Genomic DNA, 14,442 nt, shown 5'->3' with positions numbered 1-14,442 from the left:
TTCCGCCAATGTCTGACACAGAATGCCTCAACCTAAACATCACTGTTCCGAACGTTCAGTCTCATGGCAAGGGTCTTCCCGTGTTGGTGTGGGTACACGGCGGAGCACTTTTGGTGGGCTCAGGTACCTGGCCACAATACGATTTCGCCGCTCTTGTGCGACATTCAGTTGGGCTCGGAACTCCATTTATTGGAGTTACCATCAAGTCAGTTATTTGCTGTGCCTCAAAGTTCCTCAAGGCCTAACCTTTCTCAAGCTATCGTACAGGTATCTTTGGGTTCTTGACTTCGGAGGAACTACGCACGGCTGGATTTAAGGCCAACAACGGTTTGCGTGATCAGAAGGTTGCGTTCCAGTGGATTAAGAAGAACATTGCAGGGTTTGGAGGAGATCCAAATCAAGTAACAGCTATTGGCCAGAGCGCTGGTGGCAGTAAGTGGACATCTGTTCCGTCTCGCTTGATTCTCTATCTTTTGACATTATTCGACTCAAGTCTCCCTAACCCTTCAGCTGCAATCGAGCGAGCCACTCTTCCAGCGCCTCGCTGCTATTGCCGGAACCTGTCTTCTCGGGAGACCGGTTCCATTATTTGTGCACGAAATGGTCTATAAAGTATTTTGTGAAGCACAGGGTCTCACCGCTCTCTCTGGACAGGACAGAATCAAGGCGATAGAGAAGATACCCAGCGAGGAGCTAATTTTCAAGGTTCCTCCTTCCGTCCCAGCACTTCCAGCACTGGACGCAGATTTTCTTTGCGCCTCGCCTACCTTCCAGAGCGCAGAGGCTTGGTCCAAAGGCGGTGATCCTGCTATTCCTGGTCTGAAATGGTGCAAGGAGCTGCTTGTGGGTGACATGAAAGACGATGTATGTGAAAGCTTCAGCAGAATGCTACTCTCATAGTTCTGATATATAACAGGGCACCATCTTCGACGGCGCGCTAGCCCACCGCGTACAAGGCATTGCCAGTGCATTCGAAGAGAGCCTAAAGCGCAGTATTCCCCAGCAAGGCAAAGCAATTGACTCCCTCCTCTCAGCCTACCACATCTCCAGCTCAACCTCTGATCGCGCAGCCTACTTATCCATTCTTGAGCTGGGAAATGACATCGCCTTCTACATTCCGGAGGAGACCTTCGCACGCCGCTTTCCGGGCACAACGTATGTGTATCATCTAAACGAACCGAACCCTTGGGATGGACCCTTCAAGGGCTTTGCCTCGCACCTTTTCGACGTCGCGCTCCTGTTCAGAAACTACGATGCTCAGTTACCCCTGCACGCCATAGAAGTGGGACACGCATTCGGAGATGGCCTGATAAAATTTGCTAACAGTCAAGCACCATGGCAGGCGAGTTCGCAATCGAAGCCTGTGGCATGGGTTTTTGGAGGAGAGGCTGGCACAAGCGAGCTGAGGGAGGATTTTCCGGAGAAGGTTGACAGGAGGAACGCAATTTTCGAATTCAAGGACACGCCTGGATGGGATGCATTGCACATGGCCTGGACTGAATTTATCGCCCGAAGGTGACAGAGGTTGAGGTGTGTTTAGTTCTCAGAACAACAAATACGAACTAGAGTATATTTTTATGATTCGCTCAGCTGGGACTTTGTCACGACACACACAAGGCTCCTCTACGTAGGATAGTGTTGACAGGGTCGCGAGATCGCCATTGTGGCAAACCGCCTGAGACGCTAGGCGTTTCACCAACTGCGGAATCTACCTCAACCTCGTTGTACTCGCAGACCTGTGATAGGATGGCGATGGAATAGGAGGTTTCAGGAACGCTCTTCAGATTACAGGCCAAAGTGTATAAAAACAGGCAGAGTCTCTCTGAACAGCCAGGGGGACAGAACACAATCAAGCAGATAGATCCACAACTGTTCTGTGTACAACAGATAGCAACAGAGGTAAAAATATTCGTAGAGCACTGGTACTGAGTGAGTCAATTTGTTAGACCGAGACTGATCGATATCCACAAGAACGCAAAAAGGACTATGAAATATCGGTGGATATATAGATGGAGGAGTGCTCAATAGTTCCATCATGCCTTGACGCCACTCGTCCACAGCCAGAATTGATGCTAGTCCTTTTTGTCCTGACATGTGACCAGCCAAATCGCCTTCCTACCACCTCTATGCCAACACAGCTACTCCACCTTATTACACTATAACTGAGAGAGCTATATCAATTCTAATTAAAGCGCTAGAAAGTATCGTCAAGTCTACATTAAATTCTTAAGAAGAGGCTAAACAAGAAGACTCTAGCCAAGGTAAGTGTAAGGGAAGGCTATCAATAGATAGACGGATCAATAGAAGAAATAAGTAGTAATATCCTTCGTATACTAAGCGTATATACAGAGACTTCAGGTTTGAGGAGCTGTGCGAGGAGCGGACGGTTCTCACCCGGTACGCGTTCCACTTCCGTCTAGCCTCTTGGCGGCTTTGCTGTGTTTGTTGATAGGACCCTGGGCGGCGAGGGCGACATCACCCTTGTGCCAATTTTTCAGAACTTGGCAGCAAGGAATGGAGTGGCTACAGGGCAAGTGGTGTGGTCGGCAGGCTCTGGTTACCGACATCCCGCTGCACCACCACAAACCGTCACCCGCACCCGCACCCGCACCCGCACCACGTCCATGGGTGCAATGTAAACATGCTACTTTCAACGACCAGACCACTCAACAACTGGCTTTAAGCATGTTCTCGCCGCCCCATGCAAAGGCACTTAGGAGAAGATCTCAATAGCATTTCTTCAGGGGTGGCCTCTTCCGCAGACTGAGGCATTATGGCTCACAAGAAGTCCCAACAGCAGGTAACTCCCTCAGATTCAAACTGGCATCGAGCCTGTACTAACGCACGGCAGGAAATGGTCCAGGTTGGTTCGTGTCTTCTCTGCTTCGGTTATCCCCCGTATGTTCTCTGTGTCAAGAGTGCGAACTAACGCCGAGTTGCGCCTTAGATAGATCAGAGTATGGATGTTCAGTGAGCTGAGATGCGGAGTGGAAACCTTGCTAACGCTCTGAAGACGACCATCTTCGCCGTTTTGGCGAGGGCGGCCATCGACACCTCGCCAGACCTCGGGACAGTCGACAAAAGTGTTTGGCGCCTCATACTCCCACGCCGATATGCTCAAATTCGAGTCATTGTAAGACATCCAGGGACAATGAAGCCGCGTGACTGATCGAGTGGACAGAAATCTGGGGCCGCATTCGAGGCCAAGGACACCTCCTGCGACGTCAGCCCGACCATCGCAGACTCCTCCACCAGACAGGCCGCATTTCCAATCTCCAGAACGAAAACCTTACACAAGCTACACCTCATCTGCATTGGGCGAAAGCTGGGACTTGGCAGGCGGAGGAGAACTCGAGGGAGATGACGATGATTTGGTCTATGAGGACGATGAAGATGAATTTGGGCTGCCCAGCATTGCAAGCATGCGTCGAAAACGGAGCATGAAGAACAAGGCTCTGAAGGCGGACCAAGTTTCATATCCGAGTCCGTCACAGACTACGTCTGCGACGGCTCTGGCACCGTCCCCATTTCCACACCCTGTCAGATCAAACAGTTTCGATATCGCCGAAGAGCGGAATCCGCTGTCATACCCAAGTACAAAGAAGGGAGAAGGCAAGATCCTGAGGCCTCAATACAAGGATATTCTAAACGATCCAGCAAATTCCCTTCACCTCATCAATTTCCCTTCCTTACCCTCGAATGCGACACCCAAAGAAGCAGAGGCCCATAGCACACGGATATCCCGAATCAACAAGTTCAAACGAATCTTACAAGCGAGTTCGGTGTCTTTGCCAGACTTGCGAGCTGCAGCATGGTCAGGGGTGCCCGAAGAGGTACGTGCAATTACATGGCAACTCTTACTTGGACATCTGCCAACCAACAGCGAACGACGTGTCACAACACTTGAGCGAAAGCGGAAGGAATATCTTGATGCTGTGAACCAAGCTTTCAGTTCGGGAACGATGGCTAGCCGGAATGCGTCGAGCACAGGACTTGCGGGGCTTGCTTCACAGCCACCCGTCACCACCGGCCGTGGGCGAGGACTAGACGAGGCAATTTGGCATCAGATCAGCATTGACGTGCCTCGGACAAACCCTCATATACCGCTGTATGGGTTCGAAGCTACTCAACGATCGCTCGAGCGCATTCTCTACGTTTGGGCTATCCGTCATCCAGCAAGCGGATACGTGCAAGGAATCAATGACCTAGCTACGCCATTTTGGCAGGTATTTCTGGGCACCTATATCACGGACTTGAATATCGAAAGTGGAATGGATCCAGGACAACTACCGAGACCGGTAATCGACGCCGTCGAGGCAGACACGTTTTGGTGCCTGACGAAGCTGCTGGACGGTATCCAGGACAATTACATCGTTGCGCAGCCTGGGATTCATCGTCAAGTTGCTGCTCTGCGAGATTTGACGACCAGGATTGATGCAGGCTTGGCCAAACATTTTGAAAGTGAGCACGTGGAATATATGCAGTTCAGTTTCAGGTGGATGAACTGCCTATTGATGCGAGAACTGAGCATCAAGAGCGTCATTCGCATGTGGGACACATATATGGTAAGACTGGCTCGCCGGCTGTCACAAAAGTTCTGCTGATCCGGAAACCACAGGCCGAAGAGAATGGCTTTTCCCAGTTTCACCTCTATGTGTGCGCAGCATTCCTCGTCAAGTGGTCTGACAAATTGATGAAGATGAATTTCCAGGAGATCTTGATGTTCTTGCAAGCATTGCCAACTCGCGAATGGACAGAAAAGGATATCGAGCTTCTATTGAGCGAAGCGTTTATTTGGCAAAGCCTGTTTCGCGGCTCAAGAGCGCATCTGCGGACTCAGAACAGCACCGTGCCGATGGGTTCACTTGGTCCTTCCACTTAATAATTTGTCATGCACCGGCTGTCGACCTTCTTCTCTCGAGGGTCCCCACCGTCACGCAATTGTGTCTTCACCGAATCGTTGACTAGAAAGACACGGCATCCTGATATCGCCAATCAGTTTTTCCAGATGTCGATCTTTACATGGCTCTGAGCGGAGGCTCGTAACGTCCATAGCGCACACTCATGTAAATGAACTCAAACCGCAGTGGCAGGTATGCTCTCATCAACATCAACGATGACAGCACCCCGAGTTCATGCCGTCAACGCCGTCAACGAGGCGTCGACCCCAGGAAATGAAGGACTAAAGATTGGTGACCATCATCACCATCGCCTTCGTCATTTTCTTTGGCCAAACTGGATGCAAGTGCCCTCCCGTTTAGTAGTCGGATTTTGCCATCTTCATCAGTGGAAGGCCTCACTTGGATCTCCTTAAGAAAAAGAGCAACGAGCAACTACAAGTAGTCCATTGACGCGACGATCGGGGTATGAACGGTCTGCGGTGTAAAATGTTTCAACGCGATCACCGCCACCGTGACCAAGGTGCGCAGTATTGCAAAGTGCCATGAATGGTGTAAATCTCATCCATAAGGAACCCCTTACACACCACGGTATCGAAGCTAACGGTTCGAAGTCGATGAGCGGGTGCTCATCACTCGCCAACCTCGTCTGCTTAACTTGGCCCATGTATGAAGCCGTTGAGACCAAGGGAAAGATTTGGAAACGGGTGGCCGGATTGAAAGGACGGGGGCGGCGTTCAAAGTGACGTTCTGAGGTCACAAAGACAGAGAACGGTTGTCACATGCAATATGATGGTAAACACAGTTACTATTCGCATGAGATATAGCCGGGCAATTACCCAGTATTTTGAGAATCCAGTCTTTAAATCTGAAACCTTATGTCGTTGCATGCGCTCTTCGCTTTACATTTCGATAAAGACCTTGCTTCTTGTCCAAAGGATTTTGTAGAACGTTGAAGCCACCGAACCGACTCGGATGTAGCCGACAAGGCCGACGGTCTGCCTGGTCTGCTTGGTCTGCTCTTGATCACGTGTTAAAGATGCTATCACGTGGCATTGCCACTTGCTTTTCTGCCTGGCCGAATAAAAAGGCTGCCTGCGCCTCTTTCTGCTTCTAACCTTTTCTTCCATCATCATCATCCCATCATCCACCATCACTCCCCACCAAACACCTCTACCAAACACCTCTCTTTTCATCATCGTCCATCTCGAGCTCATCTTTCCCTTTGCACAACCCAAAGTTTCATGCATTGTATCATAGGTTGGACTGGGTTTGATTGGGGCGTTTCATTGCGTTCACTTCCTCACCTCTCGCCGCAAACGGCCACTTCGTGCTGGCGCTACTGACCTGGAAACCTTGGGGTTTTGAAAAACATCGTGACGGAGACGGTCTGCATGCAATCAGCACTTGTAAAGTGAAAACGGAAATCCCGGTCAAGAGTTGCATGATATTGGGAAAGTGGGACTTTGCGCGTGTCATCGTTGAGAGTGGCAGACCTGCGTTGGCAGTGCTGTGCAAGAACGACCGGTGAAGGGAGCAGGGTCGCTTGAAGTTGAACTCAGTTCTCTCACGCTGGACTTATTATTCGTTTACTTACAATAACATCTGCCTTTTGCACCCCCTGTCGTCCTTTGACTTTGTCTCCCTTGGAATCTATCGCCAAAGCCACCGCACCCTCAACACTGCGCTCACCTTCAGCTTATTACGACAAACACATACACTTTCCTCTCCACTGATCCTCCGCCCACTGGCTGGCGCGCCGCCATGGCGTCTTACGTATATTTCAAGTTCAAATCACAAAAGGAACCTCAGCGTGTAACAATCGATGGGCCTCATACCGATGTCTGGAATTTGAAACGTGAAATCATCAACATTTCTCGGTTAGGTGATGGCACAGACTTTGACCTAAAGATCTACAAGGAGAACAGCAATGAAGGTAGGTTCACTTTTGCCCATCCTTTGTCAACTCGAGTCATGACTAACAGTATTCCAGAATATACAGACGATACTGAAATAATCCCCAAAGATTCGACTGTCCTCGCCCGAAGATTACCTGCCTCGGCGCCTGGGAAAGGCCGTGCTGCTCGTTATGTCTCCGGCAAACCGCCCGTCAGTGCTAAATCCACGGCGACAAGCGCAGCAAGCAGGCCACGTAAGACGGTGGATATGGCCAAGGCAATGACGGAACAAGAAAAGCTGCAAGCTATGCTTCAGGTCACCGACGCGCAATGGCAACAAAAGCAGGAGGAAATGTCACATGAGACTCGAGTCCCTATGCAGGGCAAGCCGTTTAATAAGAAAGCGAATGTTCCAGAGGGCGAGCCTCCTCACGGCTACATCTGTTATCGTTGTGGCAAAAAAGGTAAGAAGTCACTCTTTTATTATTTGAAGCTGTCATCCGCTAACATCCCTAGGACACTGGATCCAAGCCTGTCCCACCAATGACGACGCCTCTTATGATAATAAGAACCGGATCAAACGGACTACTGGTATTCCTCGATCGATGCTGAAGAAGATCGATCAAGCAGACATTGACAAGCTCGATGATGCTCAAAGACAAAATCTTATGGTGAACGCCGAGGGAGAGTATGTCTTTGCGCAAGCGGATGAAAAGGCATGGAGAAAACACCTGGAACAGGTCAAGGCTGCCGAAGCGGCCCAGAAGAAAGAGCAAATCGGAGACAAGGAGCTGCAAGATCGAGGCTTGGAATGCTCGATTGACAAGCGCTTGTTTGTAGACCCAATGAAGACACCTTGTTGTGGGAAGACATATTGTCATGTTTGTATCGAAAATGCATTACTTGAGAATGATCTCACCTGTCCTGGCTGCGAGACCGAGAATATCAGTCTCGAGCGTCTTGAGCCCGATGAGGAGATGAAGAACAAAATCAAAGAGTATGAAGCAGAAAAGGCCACGGAGAAGCAACGGTCTAGAAGCCCCACAGTTGTCGCCGAGTCACCAAAGGCCAAAGGGTCTCCAGGTTCTCGTCCGAGTTCTCGAGATGGCTCTAGAACACCTCAATCTGTGAGCGGTTCGGCGAGAAAGCGCAGTGCAAGTGAAGTCGACGGAGCCACACCTTCGGATAGCCTCGCAGCCCCGGCCATGAAGCGACAAAAGTCTGGAGAAGCGGTGTCATCGACACCAAACGCATCCGACACTGATGCGAATGCTCCCAAGGAGAAGACTTCGACTCCTGAGAGTAAGAACGTGCTGCCTGCAAACATGATGCCGCCCGACTTGTCACAAATGCAACCAGGAAACAACATGAACATGCCCATGATGCCCGGTTTCAACCCTCTCATGATGAATCCGATGATGATGGGCATGGGCATGGGGGGCATGGCTGGAATGAACCCGATGAACTTCATGAATCCCATGATGATGAATCCAGGAACCATGGGCATGAACTTTACAAATCCAGGTCAAATGCCCAATTGGAATATGCCTGTGAATATGAACATGAACATGAACCAGAATCAGAATCCCAGCACCACATTGAACCAGAACCGACCCAGCAACTTCCAGAACTACAATCGCCCCAGTCGAAGCCCAAACTTCCCCCAGCAACCAAAACCATCAGCGCCACAACAGCCCGCTGGAATGACAGGCGTCCCAACCGGTCCCAAGGCGCTGATGAACCAGAACCAGAATCAGAATTTCTATCCGCCATCCGGTCCAGCGGGCAACAGATTCGCCAATCAACAACGGCATGTGGGAAATGAAGAAGACAATGCATATATGCGGCAACCTGTCAATCCCCACCGGCATATCAACCGGAATCGAAAGCCGCGACAGGCCGATTATAGGGAATTGTGATGTGAAGCATCAAAAACAACAAACCAGGAAGATCGAATGAAAGCATGCTAGAGCTGAAGGAACCGATGTGTCCATCGCTTCATGAAGGTGTTTGAACACGGAGAGCTCACATTACTTTAGACGGGAAATGGGTACGAAGAACAGGAGTCATATCAGTGAGGACGACTTATGAATTGATGTCCTGAGTGACAGTCACTGGTGTCTTATGTCGGCTTTCATCGTCCAAAGCTGCCATTATTGATGGAGTGTATATCATTGCCAGCGGCATAGGGTCGCTGACCAGCCTCGCCTTCATTCCATGGGAAAGAGGCGAGCATTTTCTTATGGCCAAATAGGTCATTAATAGATGCCGATTGAACATATTAAATTCGCGCTTGCCTTTCTCTTTCCTTTTTTGCCGTTGTAGCTCTTGACCTGTCCATTTTCTGTGTTTCCCAGTCGATATCGCTTTTGTGCCTCAGGACTTGCCTCTCGACCATTCTAATTTGCTTCACCAACCAAATCTGATGAGCAGCCATTCACCGTCAACGTAATGAATGGACTCGAGAGTCAAGGCCCTGTGGACATTTAATTATCGTTCTTGCTCTCCCCTACCCGAATTGCTCGTTCCAAGCCCTCCGCACCTCCCAGGCGGCATCATACCCATAGCACCAATCCCTCGTCTCCCGGTCCGCGATTCCATAGACGTACTGCCTACTATCTTCTTCGCTCTCCATTGCGCCGCCGTCGGCCCGCTGCAACGCGGCGTCCCTTTTCTCCTGGGCCGCGCCAGGTGGGAGGTGTAAGATATTGCCCGCGCGAAGACTGGCGGCCTGGACGGCTTCGGCGCGAGGTTTGCGGAGAGATTCGAAGAGGTCGAGGGCGGAAGAGAGAGATGGTCTGGGTTTTGCTCTGTCCCCACAACCATATTTGACGTCGTTGTTAGTTGCCGAAGCGAGAAGCGAAAGACACTCTGCCAATGCGACGGCATCCTCCACGGCCATGGAGATGCCCATGGACAGATAAAACGCCATTGCATGCGCCGCGTCGCCCATGAGCACGAACTTTCCCGACATCGACACCCATTTGCGGAGTGGCTCGACTTGATACACGGGCCAGTTGTTGATGGTCTCGGGACGGACCATGTCGATGAGACTAGTGAGTTTGCAGTCCCATCCCCGAAAGAGGGATTTGATTGCGCCGTGGTATGGCGAGGCAGTTGTCCAGGAGGTAGTCGTAGTAGAGTCGACTTCGATGTCGTCGTCCCGGTGCGAGAGGACCATGTTGAGCTTGGTCGATTCATAGATCATGTAGGTCATTGCTGAGCAGTTCTCCCCGATCCTAGAAGTAGATTATTCAAGAATTCCATTAGAACTGCGCGCCAGTTGATTTATATATACTGCGATCAGTCAGGGGAACATACCACAAGTGGTTGTTATGCCGTTCGACAAGATCAGCCGTAGCAGGATTTGCTTTGATTTTTGTGACATCCACCATTGTTCGATACGCAGCCCAACCGGTTCTCTGAGCGCCTTTGTCTTGGTCTCCCAGAAATTGGGCTCTCGCGAAGGAGTTGATACCGTCGCAAGCAACAACCAAGTCGGCCTCCATCTTGAGTCCATCTTTCAACACCACGGCGCCGCCCTCGAAATCATACTCGACCACCCTCGAATTAACCCTCACCTCCGCCCCAGCCCGCACGGCATGCCGGTGCAAGATCTCATGCAACACCCCTCTGTGCACCACCACATACGGCGCGCCATACTCCCGCTCTAGCCCTCCCACGTCCACGCTCCCCAAAACCCTCCCGTCCTTCCACCGATGAATGAAAAACGTCCCCGGAATCGCGGCTTTGGCGAGGATATCACCCTCAAGGCCCCACTGGAAGAAGAACTTGATCGCGTTTGGGGTGAGTTGCACGCCCGCGCCGATTTCCGCGAGCCGTGGAGCCGACTCGAGGACCGTGACCGAATGCTTTTGCAGCGCGAGGGCGAGCGCCGCGGAGAGGCCGCCGATGCCGGCGCCGACGATGATGATCTTCATCGTGCATAAAACGCGCTAACATGTGTATTCTGGAAGGGGGAGGACGTTGAGATGTGGAGGTGAGGTAAACTCAATGAAATGGTGGGATCTATCCACCCGCAATACATTGTGGAGCATGGACTACACAGCTCACAAGTGAAAAGCTCAATGAAGATGCTGATGAATAGGTAGGTTTCAGCCCACACCAATAGTCAGTCCTCGGTGGTCGAATAATTCCTGCCCTCCCATGCAGACGGACGATCCAAAGACGTCAATTTTGGCCTTCCTAAGGGGGCATATCCGTCTTTACACATTCGAATGCTGCAAACTACAGAGCGGTAAACCGACTGATGGATGGGATGATAGACATACATTGGATTTTGCGGACCTATTTTATTTTCTTTTTGAGCGGGTATATGAACTCGTCGAGTTTGAAGAGACTTATTCTCCAAGCCCGTCATAGCACGTGGACGGACGACAGTACCAATCCCACCAGAACGGATGAACGCCATCGACACCACGCTTCAAGCCCCGAGCGGCTTTTCTGAACAAAGCCTCTCGCTTCGGATCATCCTGAAGTTTCCTCAGTTCGCCCAGCCCTTGCTCATCTCCACGGCCTTTTCCCACCGGGCAAATTGTTGATCGCTCTCTTCCTTGCGGATGGCCGGCTTGAAGACCGTCGAACCCTCAATGTTGACATCCTTCAACTCGTCAATACTGTCCCACACACCGACCGCCAGACCAGCTGCGATCGCCGCGCCCAGGGCCGTGGTCTCGCGCATGGCGGGTCTTTTGACGGGGATGCCAATGAGATCAGACTGTGTCTGCATGCACAGATCGGAGTTGCACATGCCGCCGTCGACGGCCAGTTCGCTCAGTTTGTGGCCCGAGTCCTTTTCCATGGCCACCAGAATGGCTTTGGTCTGGAAGCACGTGGCTTCCAACGTCGCGCGGGCGATATGGCCTCGCTTAGTGTACGCAGTGATACCAAAGATTGTCCCGCGAGCGTCGTCGATCCAATAGGGCGCAAAGAGGCCGCTGAACGCAGTTACGAAAGTGACGCCGCCGTTGTCCTCGACCGTCTCGGCAAGTTGGCTGATTTCGGATGACTTGTCGATGAATCCGAAGTTTTCAACAAGGAATTTGACGCTTGAGCCGGCCACCGCAATGGATCCTTCAAGCGCGTACATGGGCTTCGTGTTGCCGCCGAAGTCGAATGCCACCGTGGTCAGGAGGCCGTGGGTGGAAATGACAGGCTTGTCGCCCACGTTATAGAGAATGAAACTACCCGTTCCATATGTGTTTTTGCCGAGGCCTGGTGTGAAACCTTTTTGACCGACTAGGGCGGCAGACTGGTCTCCTAGGCAGCCAGTGATTGGGACACCTTTGAGAACGGTGGAGGTGAGAGAGCCATATGCCGACGAGTCGGACGAATGGACAATCTTGGGGAGGTGGATCTTGGAGGTATCAATTCGAAAGAAGTCGAGGAGCGAGTCATCGTACTCGAGGGTTTTGAGGTTCATAAACATGGTTCGGGACGCGTTCGAAGGGTCCGAAACGAAGATGTTTCTCTTCGGGCCTTTTGTTCTGGATGTCAGGTATTGGTGACTGGGGAAGTTATGAAGAAAGAGCTTACCTCCATTGAGTCTATACACAAGCCAGGCATCGATTGTGCCAAAGGCCAAAACACCCTTTTCATATGCATCCTTAACCTTTGGTTCGTTCTCAAGCAGCCAAAGCAGCTTGCCCACTGAGGGATAGGTGGAAAGCGGGAGCCCGCAGATATCAGTGAGCTTGTCGGCACCTAGGCGGTGCTTGAGCTTTCGCACCAGGGCCTGTGTGCGTGTGTCGGTCCAAACGATGGCATTGTACAGTGGCTCTCCGGTCTCCTTGTTCCATAGGACAGTGGTTTCGCGCTGATTGGTGATGCCGACGGCCTTGATGCTATTGACACTATGGCCTTGATCTTGAAACTGTTGGACTGCGCCGTCGATACACTTCTCCACTGAAGCAACGATCTCCAGAGGGTCATGTTCATGCCAGCTGTGTGTGTCTTGAAGTTAGAAGAAGATCTGATCGTCCTTTTGGACGAGAAACAGCCACAACTCACCCAGGATGGGGATAAATTTGCTTAAACTCAAGTTGATGCGAAGCAACAGGTTCACCGCGCTTGTTGAAGATCAGGAATCGCGAACTGGTGGTTCCTTGGTCGATGGAGCCGACAAAGACTTCTTGACTACTGCCCATGGTGGTGACTTTTCGCAAGAAATTCATAAAGGTCCCAACAAAGTAATGTGAGAAAAGGTCTCAAGAGGCAAGTTGTCTGGGTCTGGGGTTGGACTGGGAGGCCTGGAGAGATTCGGTGGAGGGGAATGAGGGTGTGTTATATAGATCAAAGGCGGGGGAACGCCGAAGGAAGCATGTGGACTTTGATGAACGAGGATCGAGGCCACACGGTCGCATGACCCTTGCTTGCCTTGGGAGCTGTATCACATTGAAGCGGGTCGCGGCGGTCCTTGTCAAACTCGAATCTTACGCGAGCTCAAGAACTGCTGGGAGTTTCTTAGTTGGTGTTTTGCTCGGTGTTGAACGTGGGCTATTTTGCGAGTTCTCCGGGACAATTACAACCCCGAACTCCACAAACGAATCCCCTTTGTCTCGTTCCATGCACCCATACGCAAGCTCGGCCCTGAACCACGCGACGGGCATGGGGAAGCGCGGGCGGATACGAGCAGATGCGGGAAAGATCAGGGGTACGGCGCATGGCGGGGGAGGAGTGGAAAGTGACATAACATAGCTGCCGTGGATGGGAGCACCAGCAGGTAGCCCGGCCTAGGAAACAGATCGCGACGTAATACTGAAAACAGGTGTTTGCGGGGCTGAGCGGAAGAGAAGAGAAGGAGGAGAAGTTCGGGGAAGCTGGACCGAGGTGCATATGCCGAGGCTCCCCGCAATGTGGAGGATATTCGGTGAAACTCTTTTTCCGGCTGGTAGCAATTCCGCTGTCAGCCGAACATCGCCCCCCCCCCCCCCAACCCCCCCCGCCCCCCCCCCAATTCGCCCCGCTTGTTCTTACACCTTTTCATCCTTTGCAAGTTGCAACGTAGCATTTGCTGGCAATTGGTCGTGTCCACCAAGATGCAGCATTTGTGCCACCTCAGGACGCGACGGAATCCTGACTGACGAGCAGCAGCTGACATTTGTGCTGTCACACCTGTCTTACATTGATTGATGGCTAACTGTGCAACGCCACAATTCAATCTCTGCTAACATCTGTGGAAATCAACGGCCTTGTATCTCGAGGCGCTCTGAAACTTGCTTCGACGTAGGCTTCTTGCTTTAGACACAACTCTATGCAGGTCGGTATACAGCCTCCGAGCGAAATCAAAGTACATCTGACTCTGGTCGTGCGAAATTCGGCGATACTAGCTGAAGCAAAAAAAGCAGGTGAGTGGCAGGATTTCCTCGACCCGTCATACCGCATCATTGGCTCGCGTACACGCCACGAGCCGTTTTGTCTTTCAGGACCATGTGCGGGAGCTCCGGCCGCAATGCACAATTTGGTTCTAGACCCCATACAAGGATTGTGACGGCCATAACTCTATTTCTTCTGGGCAACTCAGTTTCCACGTTTTCGGTATCACTTACAAGAGCCTCGATATTACACACAGTGGAGCCCGTGAGGGATAGAAGCGGAAACATGGAGTTATACCAGGTGGTATCCGT

General features: G+C 51.5%; 5 protein-coding genes across 5 annotated transcripts; 3 read left to right on the top strand and 2 right to left on the bottom strand.

Moving 5' to 3' along the window:
* Nucleotides 1-8: 8 nt before the first annotated feature.
* Nucleotides 9-1,519, top strand: A1O5_07350 (uncharacterized protein; the record flags this gene model as incomplete). The annotated part of the gene is made up of 4 exons (XM_007747939.1): nucleotides 9-205; nucleotides 257-432; nucleotides 494-864; nucleotides 917-1,519. 4 exons carry the CDS (start codon nucleotides 9-11, stop codon nucleotides 1,517-1,519), a joined length of 1,347 nt encoding a protein of 448 aa, XP_007746129.1.
* Nucleotides 1,520-2,773: 1,254 nt separating this feature from the next.
* On the top strand, nucleotides 2,774-4,882 carry A1O5_07349 (uncharacterized protein; the record flags this gene model as incomplete). The annotated part of the gene is made up of 5 exons (XM_007747938.1): nucleotides 2,774-2,800; nucleotides 2,852-2,898; nucleotides 3,014-3,133; nucleotides 3,182-4,565; nucleotides 4,619-4,882. 5 exons carry the CDS (start codon nucleotides 2,774-2,776, stop codon nucleotides 4,880-4,882), a joined length of 1,842 nt encoding a protein of 613 aa, XP_007746128.1.
* A 1,780-nt stretch (nucleotides 4,883-6,662) lies between these two features.
* A1O5_07348 (uncharacterized protein) lies at nucleotides 6,663-8,715 on the top strand (the record flags this gene model as incomplete). The annotated part of the gene is made up of 3 exons (XM_007747937.1): nucleotides 6,663-6,834; nucleotides 6,892-7,260; nucleotides 7,313-8,715. 3 exons carry the CDS (start codon nucleotides 6,663-6,665, stop codon nucleotides 8,713-8,715), a joined length of 1,944 nt encoding a protein of 647 aa, XP_007746127.1.
* Nucleotides 8,716-9,305: 590 nt separating this feature from the next.
* Nucleotides 9,306-10,737, bottom strand: A1O5_07347 (uncharacterized protein; the record flags this gene model as incomplete). Its single annotated transcript, XM_007747936.1, has 2 exons — nucleotides 9,306-10,035; nucleotides 10,118-10,737. 2 exons carry the CDS (start codon nucleotides 10,735-10,737, stop codon nucleotides 9,306-9,308), a joined length of 1,350 nt encoding a protein of 449 aa, XP_007746126.1.
* Nucleotides 10,738-11,300: 563 nt separating this feature from the next.
* Nucleotides 11,301-12,963, bottom strand: A1O5_07346 (glycerol kinase; the record flags this gene model as incomplete). The annotated part of the gene is made up of 3 exons (XM_007747935.1): nucleotides 11,301-12,295; nucleotides 12,353-12,759; nucleotides 12,827-12,963. 3 exons carry the CDS (start codon nucleotides 12,961-12,963, stop codon nucleotides 11,301-11,303), a joined length of 1,539 nt encoding a protein of 512 aa, XP_007746125.1.
* Between the last annotated feature and the right edge of the window lie 1,479 nt (nucleotides 12,964-14,442).

The sequence above is a fragment of the Cladophialophora psammophila genome (genome assembly GCF_000585535.1).
Source record: "Cladophialophora psammophila CBS 110553 chromosome Unknown aczJe-supercont1.11, whole genome shotgun sequence".
In the NCBI taxonomy this organism is placed as follows: Eukaryota; Fungi; Ascomycota; class Eurotiomycetes; order Chaetothyriales; family Herpotrichiellaceae; genus Cladophialophora; species Cladophialophora psammophila.
The sequence above is the reverse complement of the archived record's forward strand: the minus strand, read 5'-3'. Positions and strand labels throughout refer to the sequence as shown.